This window comes from Anthonomus grandis, chromosome 8, assembly GCF_022605725.1.
Source record: "Anthonomus grandis grandis chromosome 8, icAntGran1.3, whole genome shotgun sequence".
Taxonomy (NCBI): Eukaryota; Metazoa; Arthropoda; class Insecta; order Coleoptera; family Curculionidae; genus Anthonomus; species Anthonomus grandis.
The window spans coordinates 13,586,810-13,614,384 of NC_065553.1; the positions used below are offsets into that span (position 1 = coordinate 13,586,810).

Consider the following 27,575-nt stretch of genomic DNA (forward strand, 5'->3'; position numbering starts at 1 on the left):
ATAACGCTCACGAGATGACCTGCTTGATGCAAATCATGCAGACTGAGACTTAAGGGTTTTATTTATTTTTTTTTATTTTTTCTCTTATCGACATGCCTCGTTTCCCTGTAAAACTCCTCCCAAAAGAGTTCAAATTAATAAACGGAATTATAGAGGTAGCTCAGCAGTATAATGTAGAGATTTGCTTTCAATTACATTTAAAAATAGACCGATTCCCTCGAAAAAAACAATTTTAATTGAGGTTTCAAATCTTAAGGTATCCTTTTATCTTCAAGAACCTAAAGACTAAGGACCTTTTATGGAAAGATTCCAGGTGAAAGAAAAGTTGGAAGAAATGCTTTGTAGTGCCCTAACACGATCAAGTAGAAGTATTGGAGAGTAACTGGACTGGATATAAAGGTGTTACTGGATATAAAGTTATTTATTTCTCTTGTGAGATTCTTGAGAAATTTTATTCATGTCAATATCATCATCAAACCGTAAATCTACTTTACTACTGCTTTAAACCTATCTAATATGTGATTTCGACAGCATTAATATGAGATTTTGACAGCATAGAACTGATCAGATTTTGATAATTATCGTCAAAATTTTGCTCAAATTAGGTGTAATTTTTATCTAACTTTACATCAAAACAATGTAAAGTAAAAGATTGGAATAGATAGCTGAAAGACTAAAAGAAAAGGATTTTTGGAATATTCAGTAATTAAGTGAAAAAAAGTAACTAGGTACTAGGTATTTCCGGGCATGAGAAAAAACAGGTGCCAGGGGTTTACTGAAGTATTAATGCTTCCTATATACTATATACTGGCTTCCTATATACGGGTTGGAGAATCCATTACTATACGCATTGAAAGCTGCTTATAGGCGAAATATGGCAACGCACACAAATGGATTTTGGGTACCCTACTACTCGCTTGTTACGTCGTTGTTTTTCTTTCGAAAATTTTGTTATGTAGATGTATAGGTATTTAAGTGTGGTGAATATCGACACATGTTAATATATTTTTCCTGGCAGAATATTTTAGCCTATGCAAAATAAGCAAAATCTGATAACGCTTTATATGTTACGTGTATGTGACATGTGCTAAATAAGTACAGATTTAAACAAGATTTTTTTTTAATTTTGAAATTTTGAATTTTTTCCCAATTGAATGGATTTTTAAGGTACCCAAAATTGGTCCAACTAATATAAATTCTATAGTCTCATTACCAATAAAATATATGCGTAATAAACTATTTGCATTTTTTATTACTTTTAAAAATATCGTTAACTTATTTTTCAATAAGTTTTACTGTTGCTTACTTAATATCACGCATAAACTCACCCGTGACTTAAAAAGTATTTAACATATTACCCAGTACCTAAATAGATGTTTTTAAAAAAGCGTGGATTAAAACAAAGAATGTAATTATAGTAGTTGTATACAGAAATCAAATGCTACATCTAGGATTAACATTATAATATTTATCTTATTGCTTAATATGCATAGCAAATAAATAACATTTTTTTTTAAGTTTTCATCACTAGGCTCTACAAACTGTTGACAAACCATTTTTAAAATATCGGTAATTTTTTTAAAGATTTAATTATTAAGTAGCAAATATTAAAATTTTTACGCAAACGTTAAGGAAAAGACTTACAATTTAATATTTTTTTAGCCCCAAAAAATATAGATACTTCGACTTTTAACTCTAGGTTTATTTTACGTTTTTTCTGTCTGTTTATATCGTAACCATCTAATTAGATGGCTACGAAATGAAAAACAAAAAAGTAGAAAAGGTATCAAGATGCTGTTATAAGTCCAAAAAGTGGTAGTTTCCGAGTTTTATTGTTGCTTCGGATAAAATTACTCAATCGCCCTATATATATTAAAGACAAGACTGCAGATACATACTAAAGGCAAACTTCTTAGTCTAGTGTGTTTTTTGTACAACAATTTGTTTAACACTTCTTAATACTTCTTTCGAGTTGCATATTAAAAACCAGTTTGACAAATAATTGTTGTACGACAATCAGCAAGGGTACAAACCCTGGAAAAAATGGCAATTTCTTTTTATTACAAAGGGACCGTTAATTTTAAAACCAGTGCATTCATGAACATAAAATGAATGCCTCCTGAGATGTGGCGTCTGACATTACAAATTTAATTTACTAAAGGAAAAAGGGTGAAAAGCAAAAAAAATGCAATGAGAAGAAGAGTCAAGTACCTGAGCTTACACATATATAGATGCGAGATATTTCAAGCTGGAAACAAGAACTTACAGAATACCCAAGCAAGGCACCTCTTTAAAAACTTTCATAAGTGTACCATAAGTACATACAGGCTGGAGAATCGATCATTACGCATAGAGAGGTGCCTAACGATTCAATATGCTAACGCACACGCATGCGTTTCGTGCGCTCTGCTATTCGTCTGCTACGTCGTTGCTTTTTAGTAAGGAATATTTGAAACATTTGTACACAGATTTTTTCTAAACACTTATAATAATTTTATAGTCCATACACAGTTCCTCTTCTAATTAATGCATCCATTTCTAGGGAACTAAAAACCAGTTATTCGAGTCCTTCTTGCTACGTCTTTCGATAAAAGTTTATTGCACTCAAGCGTAACATTTATAACATATCATAAAACAAAAGGATGTCTCAAAATTTAAAACCAGATTCAAAATGTTTTTTTCGCAAGCAATCGGTCTATTTTCAAATGTAATTAAAAACAAATCCTTTCATTGTACTACTGAATTGCCTCCATGAAACCACTTCATAATTTCAATTCTTTCAAAAGGAATATAAATAAGCAAAATATATTGAGAACAAAACAATAACTAAATAATAAAAAATGAAAACAGCAAATGCTTATCAGACGACCGCTCGTCGACTAGAGAAGGCAATGTTGCGATTATTTCAGATAACCTTTAATTCTCCAACCTGTATACAAATTATATTCAAATATATTCGGAGCTATTAACTGCAGAAATATTATTATAGCAGATGCAGAATATAAAAGAAAGAAACCTACAATAGTCCGTAAAGTACAGGTCGAATAGTTCCCTTGCTTTAGCAGGAAAACGCTATCTAAGATTTGTGCAAAGTATAAATTGCTACCTCAGAAAAGGAATATATTGAGTGGAAGATCCAGGCTAGTGATCTAAAGTTTTATCTAGTATTATAGAGGAAGCTCTTTTGCTAGTTTTTGAATCAAAAGAGTTTTTTTTTATTTTAAAAATAAATATAAATATAAATAATATATAAATTACAGTATTTATTTCTTAACAAAAAAAGTTTAATCGGAAAATTTTCGGTGTTTAACTAATAACTATGATTCGTTTATTTAAGTAAATAAATCACTTAAGAAAACTCACGGAAAGTAACCGTATAAATTAAATCCTACTTCAAAGAAAAACATGAAAGATTTATGCATGTATAGAGGTGGCATATAAAAATATTTGTCCACCGAATTAAACAAGTCTTTATTTAATACTTTGAATGTACGCGTGAATTTTGCAGGATTTATATACATATTTAATATAAAATAATAATCGGTATAAGTAAAAACGCGTGGAACTCATTAACACATTTTTTTTTTGAAAATAAAGTTAAAGAGGCCAGTAAAATAACGTATTCATATATTATTAAAATAATTAATTCCAGAGTATATCTCCTGAATTCAACAATAATACAAAACCATTCAGAATTTTCCTCTTCATTCAAACAAATGCATTATCGTTTATAATTATCAAATTAACTGTAAATCTTCATTTAGATAATATTTAAAATAAAGTCAACACCATTCCACCCTAACGTTTAAGTATTCAATATTGTCCAACAAATAGATTAAAGGTCATTCCAAATATTTGCGATCTAATGACCTAAATTTCCTGTTAGACACACGTTTATTTTGTTTAATTAGGTACAAGCGCCATTAATTGGTTCTATTTACAGATGATAAGGATCCCCAATAAATTTTGTTTATATTTTTGCGATAAGCGTTCGCAAATTTCTTTTGTCGGTCTATAATTAGGGTATATTGATAATATTTTTAATAGATAGTAAGTTATAGCCGTTTTCATTGACGTAGCTAATGGTTATGGTATCACTTATTGGTATGGGTACTTTTTACCAATTGATAACATTTACAAAATAGATGTTAATTTTTTAAATTACCTTTATCAGTAGGTAAATAAAAAATAATAGTCTCGTCACAACTATTATTAAAATTTAAAAAAAAAGTGATTTTGTATTTTAATGTACAAGGTCTGGAAACATATATCTTATACTTATAAATTCGTTTTAGGATTAAATAATTGTAAATTTTATAAATAATGTTAAAAATTTGAAGTTAATATATTGCTTAACGTCATGAAAAGATTTCTTTATAGTATTAAATTGAGTTTCAGAAATGGGTGATAGTCACATGACGCCAAATCAGGCGAAGGCAGTGGAAAATTTCATATGGATAAAATAATATAATCAGGCAAAGCTATTCAATTACTGTTTTATTATACCAGCTTCTTCAATTTAGTACATGACATAATATCAGACAATTGATCCATTCTATATAGTTCTATAGAATTTTCTTAAATATTTAAAAAATAAACTAAAAATATAATTAATTTATAGGCATGGAATTTTAAATGGGTAACAGTCCAATATTAAAATAATTGTTTCTAAGATGATTTCTGGAACAGACTGCAGTTCCTTAAAACTCGATAGGTATAATTAGCTTATTTCAATAATATTAATTAAAAAATACGCTCAAGTAGCTGGCTTACAAATATGCAATTCTCTAAGTCATTTACAAAACAATTAAAAAATGCAACACATATATTAGAAGACTCAAACTACAAAATCTTCACTTTTTGAATACGATTTGAAAGATTAAAGAGGTCCATGAAGTCCGAAGTTTTCAAGTTTACCCAGAAGCAATCGATGATGTCAAAAGCCTTGGAGAAGTCTATATATACGGTATCTACCTGACATCGTCTCTCCAAGGCCCTTAATCTAGAAGCACGAAGCGATAAACTAATAGCGATCGTTATAATAAACAGTGACAGAAATTTTGATAAAATTAAGAAGATTTATTAAAAGACAAACAGTGTCAAATAATAATTTAATTAACATCGTAGCAATTTATAAAGTATTCATGCGTCGATATACAAGGTAACATATTGTTTGTATTGTTTTTAGTTTTTAAAATAAAAGTCATTTCTTCTGCGAGTTTGGAGAAAAAAAAATATAACGAAAATTATTATGTTTTGTAAAATTTTAATTTTGACTTTTTTTATATTAAAAATAATTGTGATATATCCTGATGGTCTATTCTATCTTAAATCACTTGCTATATAAATGTGAGAGGAAAGCCAGATAATTGAATCTACTTTTCTACGATTTTAACTTTAGATTAAATATTAAAAAACTGAGAAAACAGTTGACATATGAAGTGTCACTACACTTAGAATGAGTGAGACCTATATAGTTTCCTCGACTTCCTTTTTACTATTACACATTTATACTTATTATTTATATTTATTATTATTATATATATTATTTACAAATAGTATTTAATTATAGTAAATAGATTATATTATCTCTTAATCTGATTAAAAGTGCATTTATTTTTGCGCATAAATATTTACAATTATCTATTTGTCATTTAATAATAAACATTCTATTTAAAATTAGATATCTTATCTTTATGATATGAATAACAAGTTTCTGGTACATCTACTATTCATGAATTAATTCAAAATTTGAATATCTCACATCGACATCATTACGCTTTTACAGCTAATTTAAAGTAAAATTATCGAATTTCCGAAACCATCAAGAAACTTATAGAGATGGATTAAATAGATAGATTGGAATAATCAACTTTATCATGATAAGCAACTACCGTTCACTCAAATTATAATCATTTATAGTGACGGAATATTGGATATTGCACAAATTTGTAAACTTAAACTGGCTACATCTGACACAAAATTATCTAAATTAATCCTCACCTATTAAACATAACAGTCATGAATAACAATAAATATAGTATTAAATAAATATATATAAAAAAATCTACACTAAAAAGTCGTTAGTTAAGTTAACAGCATGATAACCTAATGTATATATTATAAAAAAAGAGTTTAAATGAAGATATAAAAAATCAGTCTTAAAATTAATCTAAATTATAAAACCAAGAGCTTTTGTCGCTACAAGGAACTAAAATACACATAAATCAAAACATAAATGAAAAGCGTTAAAGCATACAAATATTTAGGACAAATAGGACAAAAAGATATTGAGATAAAAATAAGCAAACTAAGGCGACAATAGAATTTTTTTAAATATGTTGACTCAGACAGTAATATTTTATCGAAATAAAAATAAACTGCAGTTATAAATAAAAGGTATAAGAATAATATACCTTAGTAGTAATTAAGATCTTTACCATTACAAAGGTACTTAAATTAGCAACTTGCGCGTATAATTATAAAAGACAAACATAAAGGAGGGGCTGAAACAAAAACAGTCTTAAAAATAAAATTGAGTTATTTTAAAAAACATCATAAAATGTTTTAAGGATTTTATATAATTTAACATTTTTTCTAAATCTAAAAAAATATGTGGATAATCACGAAAGGTAAGTCATTTCAAGTTAATCGATCTAATAAAAAATTGTATTTACCTACTGGCTTAATTGAAAACTGATTGGCGTCTAAAAGTCGCAAATCTGATTCACTTATTTCCAAGAAATTTCAAAAACGTGCTTTTATAACTTTTGTAACCTATCCTAACGTGCAATATTTTAAACTCATTCATATCAGCTTATTGACAAAGCAGATAAGCGAATTTCCTGTAAAATGTATGTTTATAGTGATATAATGATTAAATGCAACCGTATTATTTATAATAATTTTCATTTAAATTAATGCAAAACTTCAGATTTTATCAACATTTACTAAATTCTAGTCCAATATGTTGCAATGCAATTATGCTATATACAGGACAATAGTAGCGTACAAAAATTCTTATCTGATGAGATGAGATATCAAAAATATATTTAGTCAAAGCAATCAAGTGAGGAAATGGTATATTATTGGGTAATAATAACCAAATTTCTCATGAGCTGAAATAAAGCTAATAAAAAAAAAATGTTTCTAAAATCTCAATCATAAAATTCAGATGACAATGTAGATCAGAAAAAAGCTAAAAGATTTAATTTTTTGTTTTTTTTTTTCATTTACGGCCATTTTATTGTTCTATTACTTATTTCCAGAATTTTTCAATAATTGTGTTACCATATACTTTAGAAGATAATTACTGTACTAATTCATTATTATTTCTATTTTAGGCTCATCAGTAACAGAGACCTTTTGACGCATTTTAGTGTTGCACTATCATATGTGAGATGGCGCTGATAGAGTAGCGTACCCGCAAAGCACTGGCCGTGAATTTTTTACTAAATTTGTCAGTTTGTAGTAATAAATATAAGTGTTTTACATGTTCTGTGAATGACTAATGTTGAGCAGCAGTGAGTGCTATTACAGTTTGCTCCAATAGTGCCATAATAACATAGAAAAAGCAATTTAAACTAAAAGTAATAAACGTCCTAAACTGACATCTGTCAAGATGGTGTTCAAGAAGGCGGAACTGGATCAACTAAGGTGTTTAATTACAGAAATATTAAACGAGAAGCTTAGCGACGATTTTCGAAAGACTATCTCTCGAACGGTCGTTGAAACTGTTCGAGATATGTTTAATGACAAATTTAAAGAAATTAAGGAAAATATTTCTACCCTTAATGACGAAGTCTCCAAAATAAAAAAAGAAAACAATCGCCTGCGCAAGGCACTCGATGACCAGGAACAGTTTTCTCGAAATAAAAACATCCGAATATTTGGACTTCAGTACACAGAAGGCGAAAATATTAACACGCAAGTTTCTAATTTCTTTACCAAAAAAATGAATATAAACATTGCTCCGTCCGACATAAAAAATTCCTACCGAGTTTTTGCCAAAAATCGATCGCGAGAGGATCAGCCGCCGGCAGTACTAGTCTCATTCCGCGATATTAACAAACGGCTGCAAATCTTAAAACAGCGAAAATGTTTAAAAAACTCGGGAGTTGTAGTGAAAGAAGATTTAACTAAGGCAAGACTGACACTTCTAAGTGCGGCAGTTTCTAAGTTTGGGGACAAAAGTGCATGGTGTCATTTTGGAGTTGTGTATGTGAAGGCTGGTGGTGAAGTACATAGGGCTGATGACGAAGGAGACCTAATAACAATAAGTGAACAATGCAAGTAGGTGACTTTTATGTTTTATTCATATATTATATCTTTTTTTTATTTTTATGTTTTTTTTTCTATTGGGTTCATTCGCAGAAGTAGTTAATAGAGTTTTGTAAATTTTTATTGATAATGGTAGCATTGCGTATTATGCTTAGCTGATAGCAGTTTAGTAAGTTGATATAAATTAACCATAAACAGGGTTTTATTAAGTAAATAAGTTTTATTATTCTACCTTCGTTTGTTATTTCAAAAAAAATTCACCTATTGATTTATCTGTCATTTATTGCTCTATTACTAAACCCTTAGGATTTTTTTCTCATTTTGTAATGTTAGCAAATAACAAAATTTTTCTTCTTTTTTTCTATTACTACAAACTTATTTTTGTATTTAACTAAATAAACATAAATTTAATGTTTTATATAAAAGCCTTAATTAAAATAACTACAATTGTGAAAAATATAAATTTGGCTAGAAATTATTTGGATATTGTTTAGTTTAATGTGATTGGTCAGTGTTTGGTTTTGATGCACTTAAGTAGGATTAACGTTTACTACACTACAGTGGTTTTAGATTATTTTTTTTCTCCTAGGAGGCTTTCCTTTGTTTAATATTATAGATCCCATCCGATCCTTTTCTTACCACTCCTTTATAACTTATATTATAATTTGTTGAATTTATGTTGTGTGCTCATGTTAATGTCAGATCACTTCTTAATAACTTTGATATTCTTAAGAATCATGTGGCGGGCCGGGACTACGGTGTTATTGGCATAACGGAGAGCTGGTTGTTTCAGGGCATTGACGATCAGGCTACTTTCATTGAAAACTACAACTTTGAAAGGCAAGATCGATACACTAGAGGTGGTGGGGTTGGTTTATATATCCACAACACATTAAATTACTCAATTATATATCGCGAGTGCGCTGATGCAATCGAGCATTTATGGGTTAAAGTAAAGATTGAGAATGAAATAATTATAGTTGGAGTTATTTATAGGCCGCCAAGGGGAAATTATAATGAATTTTTGTCAATGTTTGAGGACACTTTAATAAATCTTAACACATTATGTGATAAAATTTTATGTTTTGGTGACTTTAACGTAGACATGCTTAAGTTGGAGTCGAGTAGGGTTGATGACTTAAATGGGATTCTTGATACTTTTGATTTAAAACAGTATATTTCTGAACCAACGAGAGTCTCTAATGGTTCGTTAACTCTCCTCGATCTAATATGCTATAATTCGGATAATTTAGTTGACTCTGGTATTATAAATATACATATATCGGATCATTGTTTAACATACTGTAATCTACAACTAAATAAATTAAATAAGGAAAACAATATGTTTTCTTACAGACCTTTGACACGAATTAACTTTGATAATTTTCAGATTGATCTGGAAGGTGCACCCTGGCATCAAATTTATGATACTGAAGATATTGATGAAAAGGTGTCTATACTTACTAATCATATGCTTAATATACTAGATATTCACGCACCTCTTACTGTTAAAACTTGTAAAAATAGACCTTACTGTCCATGGATTACTGATAATATAAAAATAATGAAGCAACACAGAAATCGGGCTTTAATGCGCTTTCGAAAAACAAGAAATTTGGAACATTGGAACTATTATAAGCAGATAAGAAATTTTACCACCACCGCCGTACGTAATGAAAAAAAGGCTTATTTAAATAACAAATTTCAAAACTGCACTACTCGAGACAAATGGAAGGAGCTTTATAAACTGAATATAATAAATTACAAATCTAGACAAATTCCCGAACATCTAAAAAAAGTCGATGAACTTAACGACTGGTTCAGTCATTTAACTTCTAATATTACTCCTCCGACAAAAGAAACCTTCAATTTCTATAAATCTAATCAGAAGTTTCCACCATTATTTTCTTTTACACCAGTGGATGAAAATTTAGTATCAAATTTAATTATTAAACTTAAATCTAAGGCGTTTGGGCCTGATAATTTAAACACAACATTAATAATTCTTTTTTGTCCATTTATAATACCATTTATTACCCATATTATAAATAGTTGTTTGTTAAACTCGTACTTTCCAAAATCTTGGAAATCTGCTTTTATTTTGCCACTTCCTAAAAAAAATAATCCCTTAAATTATGGCGAACTTAGATCAATTTCAATTTTACCAGCCCTTTCAAAAATCTTGGAAAAAGTGATGGAAAAACAAATTACCGCCTATGTTACTGATAAGAATATTATATTACAAAAACAGTCGGGATTTCGAAGGGGATTTAGCTGTGTTACCGCTCTTACTGAAGTCACTGATGAGGTTGTCGCCAGTTTGGACAGGGGTGATGCAATGATTTTAATACAGCTTGATTACTCTAAAGCATTTGATATGCTAAATCACGAACTTTTGATTAATATTTTACATTATTTCGGTTTTAATACTACAGCTACTAAATTAATTTTATCTTTTTTAAGTGATAGGATACAACGAGTTTTAATTGGGGAAGATAAGTCTAGGGTGGCTAGAGTAAGGTCTGGCGTCCCACAGGGTAGCATTCTGGGTCCTTTGTTGTATAGCATTTTTACGTCGGCTTTTATGGATAAATTGCAATTCTGTAAATACCATCTCTACGCCGACGACACACAATTATATTTGTCATTTAATGCTAGTAATATTGAAAGAGCTAATTTATGTTTGAATGCTGACCTTGCTCTAGTAAATAGAGTCTCGACAGATCATTCTCTTAAATTGAATCCAGCCAAGAGCGTGGCAATGTTATTTTGTGGTGATAATAGCAGAAGGGCGGTTTTGGATCATGTCCAGCTAATTCTTAATGGAGAACTTATCCCTTTTCATGTCTCAACTAAAGCTCTAGGCCTAATCATAGACGTCAAGCTAAAGTTCACAGATCACATTACAAGTTGTCTTAAGAAAGGATTTTCAATGCTAAAAAAACTTTACAAGCATAGATCTTATTTGTCAAAAGAAACAAAAAAAATTTTATGCGACTCATTAATTCTATCCCATTTTAATTATGCAGATACAGTATATGGACCATTTTTAGACTGCGCTAACTCTGCAAGAATTCAAAAATTACAGAACTCGTGCATAAGGTTTATTTGTGGAATTAGACGTAGGGAAAGGGTATCACATAAATTAGTCGATCTTAAATGGCTTAATATGTTAAATCGCCGAGAGTTGCACTCCATATGTTTTTTTTATAAAATAATAAAATTTAAAGCACCACCATATCTCTATAATAAGCTCAGATACCGTACTGACGTTCACAATATAAATATTCGCAGACATGACCTTTTGTCTATACCTTTACATAAGAAAGAAATCTTTAAAAAGTCATTTTCTTACAATATTGTGTCCAAAATTAATAAATACAAAATTTGGGATTTTTCTAAATCTACATCGGCTTTTAAAAAATCAATAAAAATGGTTCTTTCATCTAAACAAAATAATATTTAATGCATTGAAATAATTTATGTTATTTCTTTTTAATACTGACATCAGTATATCAGTCAGTAAATCAGTCGCCCTGGTTTTGCTCTCTTTTGTGTCGGGATTCCGTGTTTGGATCTGGCGCGCGTGTGGAAATATAAATTTTTATATGTATATTTTTCTCTACTATAAGAGTCTACAACAGAAATATAGTTAATATACCTGTACCCCTCGTTCCTCCTTTCCTGCCTCCTATTAGTAAATAATAAGTAAGCTAGGATAATTTAGATTTCTTTTCTTTTCGGTTAGTTATGGATGTAGGGTATGCATGCTACTCGTACAGTTTATAATGCGGTTCGCGATATTTTTTTTTTTTTAAATTATAAGTGTAATATTCAAGGTCTTAACAGCTCCTTCTTCTGAGGGTAGCTGAAACATGACCTTTATTTCCTCTTTACAGTTATATGTTGAATTAATATACACTGATGGATTTCTTTTTCTTTGTATTTATATTGTAAACTTATTTATATCTATGTGAGCATATGTAATATCTTATGAGGAAATATAAACAGTCTATTATTATTATTATTATTATTATATAAAAAACTGAGAAGAGGATTTAGATCAGAAAAAGGAAAGAGTGTTTAATTAATACATAATGTTAGTATGTACTTGGTTAAACTACATACTTAAATCATCATTTTTGTAACATTATTTACTATATTTTTACACAAGGTTTATACTATATATATGTATAGGTACGATTTAGTGTATATTTTTAGTATATTAGTTTTTTAGTATGTAAAAGACTTTCAACTATATCAGAAAAAACCCGTAAAATAGAACGACATTATATACTTCAAATATTTATGAGACCACTTTCATAATTACAATCTATCTTCATCAACCATCCTAATTATATGTAATAAAACCTGACATAATGAGAAAGCTTAAATGAACTATATATATTATGATGATGTTTTGAAAATATTTATTTTTATTTGTTTTGTGAATTTATTAGTAAATATTTTTTATTTATTTATAATTAATTTATTGTTTTTTTCCTGCGCCCTGAAAAAAGTTAATATTATCATACAGGGAGATTAAGGAAACGAATTTCCAACCCACTTTATACTCATACACATACTTTACGATGTGACAGTTCCTTTATAAAACATAGACCTACAAATTTAAGGATAATTGATGGAGTAGTTTAAATGTAATTCAAAGCTCCAAAAATATTAATTATTACACCAGGCTTGTACATAATTTATTCGTTTTAGCATAAGTACTCAACTACCAGTTTTTTTCCAATATTCTATATTTTAAAGAAACTTTCAATATCAAAGTGCTTAGTTTAAAAAGATGATTAAACCAGATTTAAAAGTTTTTAAGGCTCAAACAACGGACTAGCCAAATTTCACTTTTTTGTATTATTTTTCGTTGTTATATTTCCAATGGTAATATTATATTAAGTTAATTATAATTGTTAAATAATTTTTTATTAAGTTACAGTTTAAAATTATTTTTCTTCGACAGATAGTTATTAGATTTAAGTTGAGTTTTAATAAAATGTTTTTACTTTATTTGGCCACTTAACATGATGTTATATTATCTTCTTATCAGGTCATTATATAACGACGTGATTATTAATTTATTGTGACTTGTGTTAGAAGAAGATTAAATGCGAATTGTTCAATAATAAGTAATGTAAAGCGAGCAAAAAAAAATTAAAAATTAAATTGCTGTGGTCTGTATGTAAATACAAGAAAGAAACGCATTTTTTGTTGCAATGCAAAAAAATTTGTTACAATATTTTAATACTAAATAGAAGATTTGTATGCATGTACTTTTTGCTTTATTTTTCGATTTCCTGTGACTATTGATTTGGTTTTTCCTAAATTGATTTAACGACTGGTAGATCTTCAAAAATATATTTTTTTGAAACAAAAACATTTTCATTCAAATTTTTATTTACAAAATATTAAAAATAAAAAACATTAAAATTTCTATAAAAGTCTATAAACATATATTTTTTTTTAATTTCTCATTTCTCTTAGTGATTATAGGTGCTTTGAGTGTTGTGTATTACATTTTTTCGACTTTGTTTTTTTGAATAGATTACCAGTCAAAAACTTAAAAATAAAACAGGTAGCCTAAATACTAATACAATTCAATTATATCTGAGTAATCTATAGAAATTAGAGCAATCTGAAAATTTCCAAACATTCCATTTTTAACAATTTTTTTCTGCCTTAAAGCGTCTTATACCGTAGTGTCAAAGATTCCGAACCAGAATCTTACGAAAACACGAAACACAGTCAAAGGCTTTGGATAAATTAAAGAAGACTCCAGCTGATATGTATTGATTTGACCACATACGTCAGACATAGTGAACAAATTCCCATAAGGTATTAATAACTTTTACCAAACCTAGCAGTACATTGTCTGATAAGCTTAGAAAGACCTTGACTGATAATCAATCCTTGCCAGAAGTGTTTTTGTTTTTAATTGAGGATGATGTCTCTTTTAATTTAGCATAGTTGTTGTAAAGATTATGGAAAATATTATAAAAAAAAATTAGTTAGTTTATTAGGGGGAATCTCCAATTTTGTAGTGGGTCTTTCTTTTGACGGATGCCATTGACAATTTTACAACACTCCTCCTTTTGCCTGTGTGAAGACTCATTACTCGACTGGAATAATACCGATGCTTTGAAGCCCTGATTCAGGAATATTGAAATATTTATAAAGTTACTGTCAGCGAACCTCATTATCAAATGAATCGATCGAAGATTTCGTGAGGAAGTTTTAAGTCTCTTGGTGAACGAAGATCTGTGGTATCTTGGTCTTTTTTTTATCCTTACAACAGAAAACGCAACATTATAAAGGTATACTACTTTGGTATGAAATGCCAGGTGAGGATCAGGTGAGTTAAGTATATGATCTTAGTAAAAGGATTTGATTTGGCTAGGAATAATTTTAAAATTTTTGGTACTAAAAGTTTGATCGTATTTTAGTTTAGATTTTAATAGTCCTGCAACATCTGATATACAACTCAAGATTTCTTCATGATCTAATACATTTATTCTTAACTCTGCAAATAATTCTATTATAGGATAGACCAGAGCAAATATAGTCAATAGAAGGATTACTTGAGTAGAATTGCCTAATATGATTAGGTCAATTGATATATATTTGTATCTCAAATGAATCTAACATGTTACAGAGAAGTAAAATAGACATAGAGCTTAAAGTCTCCTGTTAAAATAATGCATTTCGAGTGAGGATTCTGGATAAAAGATCCTCTGAATCCAGGAAAAAAGCATCATAACGTGAGCGATTAATATTTGCAATATACGCAATTAGTACTACCTTCCTCCATTGTGGCAAAAAAAAATCATTTTTTTGCACAAAAGGTGTGGCAGAAGTTTTTTTTTTAATAGAATATCCTATATAATATTTAATTTTCCTATTCTGCATCAAAATTTAAACAATTTAATATATTACAAGTTATATTTTCATTAAGTAGTTTTTGAATTAGAGACAGTTCAAAATCGACTTCTTTCAAATTTAACAGGCTGTAAATCCATAACTATTTTTATAGGATAACATGATCTTTATATTCCTATCTTTAAAGATCAATCTCATGACATACATTTTTAGCTACGTTAACCATGAAATTTTTTTGACATTTTAAGGAAAAAAAAAGACAAATGATCTTTTTTACCTTTTTTACCTTTATTAAACACATCTTAAAAAGTTAAGACAGGAATGTACAAATCATTTTATCCTATGACAAGTAGATATGGATATGTAGCTTCTTAAAGTTGAAAAAACCAAATTTCCATATGCTTCGAATTTAAAAATTATTTGATTAAAGTATGACATATATAACATCAAATTTCCTAGAATTCTACCAAGAATCTAAAAACGAAATAATATATAAAGTGTTCCTTTAAAAAAATATATTAATGTCTACTGTCACGCCTTTTGTGAACACCCTCTATAAAACAAAACAATTTTAAAATGTAACTTTCTTTAATCCCTGTACACAAAAAAAGGAATTTTTTGCTTCAAAAATATAGCCACAATGGAGGAAAGGAGGACCAAATAGGCACGCTGTATTGGTTTCTGGGACTAGAAAAAATAATGCAGAATTCAATATATTTCATTAAAATACTAATTATATTTATCATAAATTATATTTTGATCATAAAACCTCCATGAAAAAAAGAGACAGTTTATTTTGGAGAATTTAGCTATTATAACATAGTTGGAAAAATATATTAATCCTTCTGATCTAAGCTAACGGTTATTTATTACCTTTTACTATATGTTTATTGAGCTTTTATAAATACCATTTAAAAATATTTTTACACGGTAAATTTCCAGGAAATTTCCAAAGCCAACACAATATGCCTTCACAATGTCACTACTCCAAATAAAATCACACATGACTCTTGTAAAAAAATTTGCACTGACGCACGAACTCGATTTAAACCGAAAGGCAAAAAAAAAACTGAAAATCAACATAAGCCGAATTCACCTTCAATCCTCTAAAATTAGCAACCTATTTGCGGTCCATTTCACAATGTTTGTTTAAGTGTTATTCGAATTTTAAATATAGTCTTTTGGATACAGGTCTGGAATATTTGCTGGACCAAAGGATAGATCCGCATTCCATTTTAACGAGATTTTGTTTAATGTTTCGAACTGTCGAGAGATAAATAGAAATGTGGATATGAACGGGAATGACTGGATTTTATTTGAATGTTTGCCAATGCTACACATTTAGTTCAATATACTTAGTTAAATATATACAAGAATTATAATTAGGTTAACTTTTTTTTATATACATAAAGTGTGTATATTTTATATATAAGGGCTTTAACAGCTTCAAAGTGCGTCAATAATAGATTGACAATTTTTTTTGATATTTTGATATTTTCTAATTCTTTAGACAAGGTTAGCCTAAGCACATTTTTTTTTAATGACAGTAGCAATTCATTTTTTACGAAAGAAGCCCATCACTAACAAAGATGGTTGGGTAATGTTTGGGCCGGAATTATAGGGCAATACGTTATTGGACTTTTTTAATGGACATCTTACACGTGAAATATATCTTAACTTTTTGCAAAATTATTTAAAAAATATTTTTGTGTGTGGAAATTAAGCAATCTGAGCCAACCTGTTAGAAATTAAGCAATAGGCCGGTGCCTTGGCCAGCAAGATCTCCTGATTTAACTGGATTTTTTCTTGAGGAAGTATGTGAAGAAAAAAATATACCGAGAACTTTTACCATAAGTGAGAATATGAAAATCAAAATTCGGAAGATCATATTAAATACAATTTATACTTATTTAAAAACATTACATTTTTATAGTGTTTCATTTCAGTATTTAAGGTGAGTTAGGTTATTTAATTTATTGTTTAAGTATGTAACAAAAATAACAATACTAAGTTGTAGCAATAGTATTTACTTTTAATCTTTACTACTTTTTAATATAAAATCTTAATAAAGGGATGTAAAAATTGGCCTTTTATGGTTACAAGAAAATTAAGATATCTTAAAAAGTAAAAAAATTCCAAAAATCGTCCATAACATAAAAACTACTTGACTTACAAATTGGAAAATTCGTATACAACTTTTCCATTTAAATTAGAATGGGACACATGTTTCAGCGTTTAAAAAAAAAACTGATTTTTAAAAAAATATATTTTTTTTGGGATGATTTTATTTCATGAAAATTCCAAAAACTGTACATAACTTAAAAACTACTTGACTTACAAATTTGAAAATTCGTATACAGATTCTCCATTTAAATTGATTAGACACCCATTTTAGCATTTTCGAAATAAAAATTAAAATAGAAAAAAAAATATATTTTGTTTGGGGTGATTTTTTTTTAATGAAAAATCCAAAGACTATCTATAACTCAAAATCTACTCAATTTAAATAATTGAAAATTCGTATAAAGATTCTCCATTCAAATTGATTGGATACCTATTTTAGAGTTTTTCAAAAAAAAAAACAAATTTATGAAAAAAATTATATTTTTCTTGACATCATTTTATTTTATGAAAATTCCAAGAACTGTTTACAACTCAAAACCTACGTGAATTACACATTTGAAAATACGTATACAGCCACTCCATTTAAATTGATTGCTTATCTATCTTAGCGCTTTTCGAAAAAAAAATCTAAATTTAAAAAAAAATTTTTGGGATGTTTTTATTTTATGAAAAATTCAAAACTGTCCATAACTTAAGAACAACCCGATTTAAACATTTAAAAATTTGTATATAGATTCTCCATTCAAATCGGTTGGACCCGTATTTCAGCGTTTTCCAAAAAACAATCTAAATTTTGAAAGATTTTTTTTTTAAATTCGTATATAGATTTTTCATTTAAATTAAATTGCCAAGTATTTCAGCGTTTTTCAGATAAAAAAAATAAAAAATTTGAAAAAAAAAATTTTTTAAGGATGATTTTATTATTAAAGTTCCAAAAGCTGTCCATAACTCAAAAACTACTCGAACTAAACATTTAAAAATTCGTATACTGATTTTCCTATTCAAATTCATTGGACACCTACTTCAGGATCTTAAAAATAATACATTTTGAAAAAAATAATTTTTTATTTAGGATAATTTTATTTCATGAAAAATTCAAAAATAAGCGTAAAAAAGTTAGCTTATTTAATTCTGATAAATTTGAAAATTACAAAAAACCCTGTAATACACACGAACCCTCTAATAGAAAAATAATTACCTGTTATTTTAGTTAGTTAATTTATCCTTAATCAGATTCGAATTACTGCGTCCAATACCGGCTCAAGACACAGGTTTAGCCAACTTTATTGACGAGAAAAATAAACCATCAACTTCACTAGTAATGTTTAATTTTTTGTATATATTATCTATAAGTAAACTTTTATCCATCGCTTTATTTTCGAGAAAAAAAAATAGAACACATTTTATTGCATATCCCCGGATTACACATTAATATGGTTAAACTATTTTTTTTTAATTATTTACGATAATATTTATAACAAATTCTATGACTAATAATAACTTTTATATATTTAGACAGTGGCGTAGTCAACTGCACCATAAATATAATCATAACCATTCGATCACCTCAATTCATCTATTTTATTATCTATTGTAGTTTACTATGAAGCTTCGTTCGTTCGTAGGCATTCAATAGAGCTACTTTCCTTGATTATAGAAGAGCTCTCCAAAAAACCTCCGGAAGAGACATTTTGGAAGATAGCGAAAGAAATTGCTATTTTAAATGCCACAAAAAAAGAAATAGGGTCTTCCATTCCTTAAATATTAACTAAAATATAAATATAGAGCTAGATGGAAACATACAAGCCATTCCGCAGTCTTTTAAAGAACTATACCAGTTCAATAGATCAGTCAGTTGACTAGAAGACAAGTCAGCATTGTTTACAATTGCAGGAGTAGAAATAAATAATGTAACTGGATTTTGATAAAGAATAAATACCTACTTATGAATTAAATAAACCTGAAAGTGTTGGCATAAAAATAAAGCGTTTTCATTAGTTATTTCTCAAGCACTAAAATTAGCCCCTGAACACGACTACAAATTTTTTGATCAGAAATAAAAAATACTATGGAGAAAAAAATATTTAGTAATGAGTCTTTCTCGATATATAAATAGTGTTAAGGTAATATAAATTTTAAGGTAGTTACGCTTGCTATTTTTGCCCAAAAACGTCACAGTCGGGTCAAAATTGAAAATTAAAAAAATTGTATTTCCAGGCTCCAAGACCCTCTCATTTTGTAGATATTCTGGTACCCCAAAAAAATTAAGAAGAACATCTATCGATTATCGAATTGATAAACGTAAGCTTAATATTTGCTAGATGACAGCCCCAGTGAATGAATATAATAATTTTCATTGCAATTTGTTTAAAAGATTTCCATATAGAATTTTATGATATATTTGATTACGTGGAAGCCAGATATGGAAAAAAAAATAGTTTATAAAGGTTATTTTCAAAGAGCTCTAGCTCCCTGAGGAAGCTTTTGCGGACCCATGTTTATATGAACTTTTGTTTTCCTTTTGACGTTTTCTATCTGCACTAGAAGTTTGTAACATGATCAACGGAACATCCTGTATATTTTATATTTAATACACATTCACAAAACCTTTTGTTATTTTCATCTCCATTAATCAGACAAATGTTAAAAGAAGAAACATTCCAACTTCATTGGTCTTATGAAATTGCAATTTATGTCTTTTACTTTATTGCTTGAGTTGGTATTTTAAGCCTTAATTATATTAAACATTGCAGTTTTCATATAAAATGGGATTTAAAACTGAACATAAGATATGTACAGTTTTAAATCCCCTCTCGTTATTATAGATGAGGAATTATAGTCTAGTATTAAAAAATGTACAACTGCTTGAATTTAAATCAAATTTTTTGTACAGGCTATTTCATTCAGGAGGAAAAACGTCATATTGTGAAGAATTTTTACTCTGAGAATTTGAAAATCGTAATAAAAAATAATCCTAAAAAATACAAGATTTAAGCCATAAGCGTTGCTTTTTTAAATGGAATATCCTATTTATTATATATGATAATATATAACGATGTATTATACTTAAGTTATAGAAAATTGGATCTATTAGTTTTCATAATAAATTATGCGTTAGATGAAAAGTACATACACTGCAGAAACTAGTATTCTATGGTTAAGATAGAAAACTTGCGTCAACATCGGGGTTTATATTTATTTTTTAAATTTATTTGTAATATTTTTTAAAATAAAACCTTCATTCAAAATTATATAGTAATAATGATGATGTTAAATATGCAATTTTTGATTGATAACACAAAAATAACACTTGCAATAATCTTCAATTTATATATTTTTTTTAAGTTTATAATACATTTAAAAAAAGTAAAGGTATATACATATTATAAACAATATATTTAAAAAAAAATATAGATAAAAATCGATGGTATATTTTTGGCATATTTGGTTGGAACACCACTAAGTTAAATTCAGTAAATCTATTTGCGTAATAAAATCGTGTATTTATTCTAAAAATAATTCTGCCAAACTTTAGTTTTACCGGTATTACGACTTGTAGATTACGAGAACAAATTTTTTTATGTTATAACTTAAAATAGTATAGATAAACAAAATATTCTATACTAAGAAGAAAAAGCTTTTTATTATAAATAAAAACAATTAAAATGTTGGATTTGTCCTATTTGTATTACGAATTTATTTGTATTTATATTTAACGTTTTTATGTGTATTCTGTATTGCGTTTTAATTTTTTTTATTTGTTTTATTATTTTACTAGCCTAAATAGGCTTATTTAATAGCTACATTTTGCACACAAAATTTTCTAAAAAGCACCTTTTAAAACTTATTATATTATATTTTAAACATATTTATACAGGGCATTTTCAAAGTTGAGTCATTTATTTTAACACCTTGTGGAACTCGTCAAAAGAAGTTAATATACCAACAATCTCCTTTGTAAAAGTTGCATAATAAGAGATTTGCTTCACATTATTAAAAATTATTTTAAAAAAATCTGAAATGATTAGCGTTTTTATAAGAAATATTCAAAATTATCCACATTTGTTCAACTAACACACAATCTTGCTTGGCAAATCTATGACCCTTTATAAGCTTTACAAGCATATTTCAATGCGCTCTTAAAGTTCTTCCAGATTAATTACTGCTCTATCATTATATACCAACTATTTCAAATAGCTTTACAGAAAAAAATCACACGGCGTTAAATTTGGGAAACGAGGAGGCCAAAAACTGGGTCCATTCCGGCTTATCCATATATTCGGAAACTTATTATTTAAATGTTTATGAACTTCTAGTGTAAGATGTGGAACCCCATCATGCAGAAACCACATATTCTGTCTTACATTTAGAGAAACATCTTCCTATAATTATGGCAGATTGTGCCCAACAACATTTAAATTTAATTAATAAAGATGATACTATTTTTGCCGAATTATCTCTCACACTTTACTACAAGAAACTTGAGCTGTTCTAACATGTCTTCCGATAAGATGAGAGTTTACATAGTATTCGCTGAGGATATCAAAAAATGTGTTTATTAACATTCTTTTTTTCCAAATTTTTAATGTTTTACTATCTCTTTTATTATGCAACTTTTATATAGGTGATTTTTGGTATATCAACTCGTTTTGACGAGTCTTACAAGCAGTTAAAATGAATGATTTAACGTGAAAACACCCTATAAAAACCATTCTTTCTTAAAATACAGTTTTCTATGAGTCTTATGAACCTGCATACTTAATATAACCAATTTGGTATTTTACGCCTGACAAGTAGTTAGTATAAGTTTTCCTATCTAATATAACTCACCTATTGGTAGGAAGGGCTTTCTCCAATGCTATTTTAGCGACAATTTCGTGCCTCGGTGGCTCTGGTTCTTCTGTTAAAAGCGCAACAAAAGTGCTAAAACAACGAAAAAAGACATAAATAAAATGGCATAAACCATAATTCTCTTTAATTATATTTATATGTATATAAAAAGGCTTATTTTACAGTAATAAATTGTCTAAAATTGTACATTTCCATCATATATTTTGATATATAATAACAGGTAAATCCAAAAGCACACCTTAATTCGTTCAAAACAGGAGTGAGCATCCAAAACCGCTAATCCTAGTCATAATTTGCCATTGTGTTTTCGTTAATTTAAGTCAAATCCTTCCTCCACGACGCGATTAACCACATATCATAAAGTAATTTTTGTAATTATTGAGCGTTTGTCTTGTTTCGGATTAGGGGGTATTACACAGTCATTTCTAATCAGTCAGATAATGTTTTATTGTAATAATTGCGATTTTCTCGGCGATATTGTGAATTATAACATTTTAGGGCTCTTTTTTGTATTACTAATGCAATTTTTAAATGTTCTGAGTTATATTTATAAATACGATATTTCTCTATTCTTATCTTAAAATTAAAATAAAAAATAAATAATAAATATACGAGGGTTACAAACGGATATGCCGAGTATATAGTTAAATAAAAAAGTGTCTATATCGATATCGATTTTTTTCATATTTAATTTTTTTTCTTCATTTTTAAAATTAACAAACTAAAAGAGAAAAATTACCTGGAAAATCATATGATAAAGACATCGCTAATATTGTAAATAATAATTTTTTAATGATTGGAAAGAAACTGGTAAATAAATTACAAAGAAACCTGGTTTGACTTGCTAGAAAGAAGAAGGAAACGAAACTATTAGTTTATTAGGACCAACAATCTTAAATCATTAACAAGAAATTAAAAAAATTACAAATGATTTAAAAAACATCTGTGCTCTAGGATATGATGTGCATTAATAAAAAAAGATACTATCAGCTTTTAATATAATTGGATCCAAAATAGTGCATTTATTAAATGAAGTGTTGTCCAAAGAAATGTGTCCATAACAACTGAAAATGCCTTCAATTATTCCAGTCTATAAGAAAGTAGGTACAGATGAATTATAAACAACTACGGTCCAATCTCTTTACTGAGTACTTTCAGCAAGATACTAGATAAAGTCTTACAGAATAGGATTTTTAATTTGATAGATACACTATAAATATCAATATCGTTTTCAAAAAAAAAGCAATAGTTTCAAAAAGTGAGCTCCTGTTGACTTATTAGAATAGATTACTAGTAATTTGGACCAAAATAACTTTGTTGTAGCAGTATATATTGATTTGCAAAAAGCCTTTGTGGAACAATAATATACAAAAGGTAGAAAGCATTTTACTGCTATTAATTGAAAAAGTAGTGAAGATTGAGATCTACATGTTGATGTTGCTCTGGGTTCTGTAATGGGTCCTTGAGTCTTTGGCTAGAAGAGTCTTGAGAGACTTAGAACTCCTTGAATATCTCTTAAATGTACAAAGTCTTTAATATTTACTGATAAAATAAAATATCTACTGTTTGCTGATGATATTGGGTAAATTCTGCTGAAAATAAGGATGAACTAGAAGGAGCTATTAATCATGACCTTTTAAAATATTTTAAGTATAATTTATTCTCAAAAAGGAAAAATAATATAATAAAAAATATCCCTCTGAAAAGAAAATAATACGAGTAAATTAAGTTGGGAAACTTATACAAATAGTGTGATCAGAAAAATAGTTATTTGTGTAGGTGCGATAAAAAAAATGCTCACGTCAAAAAAATAAATTCAAGAGCTAAATATATGCTATACAGGTTGGCGAATAGAAGACTACACATAGACATTTTTTACTAAAATCAAGCAGGATAAGGCAAGTGCATCATTTAGCATCCTAAACTTTAAAAATGTCAGCAGATACCTGAAGTAAGGCTGTAGTAGTGTTATGATTTCTACAAAAACCAAACCGACCTACGGGTAATATATTGTTCCTTAAGTTTCTATAAGGTTCCTATAAGTTTTAGGTTCCTAGGTTCCTATAAGTTTTGATGTAGTTACGGTGACTTTTTTTTTATCTTGCAAAACCGCTATGGTAAATTATTAATTATTTTTTACCACTTTTATTTATAGTGAAACTATCTTTTAAATAATCAATCATCTGGAAGAATGTGAGTTACGAGACCTTAAAAACAAATCGAGCAACAATGTGACAAAAAAATTGCCTCCGGAATTACTCTAATAAGGCTTTAGTGGGATATTGTCTTAAGTTTTAGAGTCTCTATTGACATGATGATGGCCAAAAAGTTTCTTCGTCAGCCAGAGAGAAAGTAATAGATATTTTCGTCATATTGATAAGGGAGTTACTAGAAAGAGAAGTTTCTTTAAGGGTACCTTATCTCATTCTGTTGAGTTAGATTTAAAGCCGAATATAATTTTGTATACATCTTCTGTTAAGACATGAAAGATTTTTGTTTTTAAAATATTTTTTTAAAAAAAACTGCTGTTATTATCGAAAATTTGCAAAATTGACCTAATTTCAGTTTTTTGTATAAACCTTGTTTGTTAGCCTCATCATAAACTTAAGGTTTTCTGTAAACCAAGGAGAGAGTGGATATTTACTTGTTTTTATTGCTTTTATATTTCTTTTGTCATATGTTGATAAATCTTTTCAATTTACAGCATTAAAACAATTAATTTTATTTTCCTTTTTAGTTTTTATTTTTTTTTCAATAAATAATAGTGTTTTTGTATTTCCATCGAGTAACTTGCTTAAACAGGGCATCTTCTTTTAGATAGATGGCAACAAAATGGCTGCGAAAGTTTTATCACAGTAACCGATAAAACGTTCCGCAACAAATAAAAATAAACCATCTCGGCCTAATTAACTCTTACGATATTCAACTGATCCACTCTGAAATGACCCATTTATTTTTCATGTTTATTTTTTCTTCCTGCTTACCGTTACCACTGCCGATATACAATACTGTGATTCTTAGAGAGTCTTTATTGACGACTTATTAATTAAGCATGCTGGGACTTTTTTATGGTCTTCATTATTTCTGAACGTTAAATTTCCATTAATTCTTACTTCGTATTTATACAAATTATGTCAGCAGCTTGATAACAGACAGGCTAAACTAGAACTCGAGTGAAATCGTTGATTCGCTGGCTACCCTATCGTTATGATACAATCAATTGCGCTGGATAAAATTTTATTTTATTAAAAATAAATATTAGGCATTCCATTGTCTTTATTTTGGGAAGTAACTCCAGCCTTTATCAAGTGTAAACTAATATCAATAAGTATTCTACAGTTTTATATATGATGTCTAGTCATGCATAAGCGCAGTATCCTGATAATAGAAGTTTTCAAATGTTGGGAATATCAACAAAGATTTTTTGGTTTCATTTAATGTGTGCTTCTAGGAATCTTCTTTTCTTCCAATATTACTCCTTGTAGCAAAATCTTTGATTGTGTCCAATGGCCACAACATGTTCTGCTATTTCTGATCTGGAAACCTCTCCTGTTGCTCCTACTTTCGATATGTGGATGACACTTTTATTAGTTGACATCAAAGCAATATAGCGCTAGCAAACTTTCTGGAGCACATACACCTTAGGCCAAGCATCAAGTTCATGATGGAGTTGGAAACTGAGTCAGCAAGGCACTTTTTAGATGCGCTCGTGTAAGATGTAAATTTATTTTACTTATTATATTTTATCTGGTTTTTGTCGATCATCAAAAATTAATAAAAAGGACAACGAGTTAAGGGCTGACATGTAAAGATAAGGACGATCTGTGAAAATCTTTAAGTTTTATGATTTTAAGAGGTTTTTCGGAGTTAACAAAATAAACAGAAATAGCAATACTAAGAAAGAAAATAGCAATAAATAAATAAATAAATATACAATAAAGAAATAGCAATATATCTCCGGGAAAACAACCTATCCTTATCGATTAATAAGTGTGAAGCAATGTGGTTTACTAGAGGGAGAAAAAGTGTCACCCCACCTCCCATACAAATTAATAATTCAGTTATCCCCTTTAAACAAAATGTCAAATATTTGGGAATAGTATTGCAAGAGAATCTAAAGTGGCCACCTCACATCTTAAAAATTAAAAATAAGGCAAAAAAGTCACTGAACATCCTAAGAGCATTGTGTAGAGTATGGTGGGGTGCAGACCCAAACACCCTTTTGACTGCCTTTTTTGCTTTGGTAGAATCTCATCTAGATATCGGTTCGATATTTTTTAAACCATGTGCAGGAACGGCTCTGAATTGAACGTGGTGTTTTACGAGGGCTTACGCATATGGGATGTATGCGCTCTACGCCCAGAGTGCCATTGTTAGCGGAAGCATCTATGATAGACCTAGAATACAGGAGAAAACTACTGGCTTTCAAACTAATTTCGAAATTTTTATTAATTACAAATCACCCTATTATTCAAATCATAAATAATATTAGATCTAAAATAATACATAGACCTGAGTTTTGGAATAACAATAAAACTCCATATCTAGTGACTGCATTTCAAAGCTACAGACCATACATAACCTTACTCTATAGAGAAGAAAAATTTCCATGTTACGAAATCCCCATAAACATTCTAAGTGGGTCTCTAAAAATTATAAAATGTAACTTAAAAAAGGGAGATATCATGACAGGAAATAAATTTATAGACGAAACCAACAACTTAAAAATCCGCTATACATTTATTTATTCTGATGCTTCAAAAAAGGGCAACAGGGTGGGATTTGGCATATCTATCCCATCCTTGAACTAAAGATTCTCGTCACGTTTGCCGGATAACCTTAATATTTATAAGGCCGAAATAATTGCTATTCATGATGCTGTAGAAACCGCTATCAAGCAACAAATCAAGAAAGCAATAATATTTTCAGACTCAAAAGGTGCAATTACAAGGCTCAGTGGCTCTTTTTTTACAGCAAATTCTGAATATTGGGTTCTTAAAACTAAAAGATTAATTGCCATGACTAACAACAATGGCTATGATATTAGACTGTCTTGGATTCCAGGTCATTCAGATATACCAGGCAATGATGAGGCAGATATTCTGGCCAAAGTGGGAACTGATTTAAACATCCCTAGAAGAATGCTCTATGATATTCAGGATATATTCAACATTTTAAAGCAGGAAATAATAAATACATTTAGGGACAAGTGGAAAATTTAAGTGTTAAACCATCATCGCAGATATGCTAGGGTACAACCCACATTTACCAACAAAAAATGGTTTGCTAACTTGAACTATAAAGACAGAAGACATATCACAACAATTATTAGAATGCGTACAGAACATTGCTTGACTAACTCCCACCTTTATCGAATTAACATAAAAGATAACCCTTTGTGTGATTGTGGTTTATGGGACGACTTGGAC

General features: G+C 28.7%; 1 protein-coding gene across 4 annotated transcripts in view; it reads right to left on the reverse strand.

Moving 5' to 3' along the window:
- LOC126739389 (uncharacterized) overlaps positions 1 to 27,575 on the reverse strand; it is a 69,851-nt gene that overhangs the window by 18,195 nt on the left and 24,081 nt on the right. For 2 of the 4 annotated variants that reach the window (XM_050445047.1, XM_050445048.1), the window contains exon 2: positions 22,126 to 22,218. In XM_050445047.1, the coding sequence (XP_050301004.1) occupies positions 22,126 to 22,218 (93 nt within the window). The other 2 variants (XM_050445051.1, XM_050445050.1) reach the window with 2 other exon arrangements.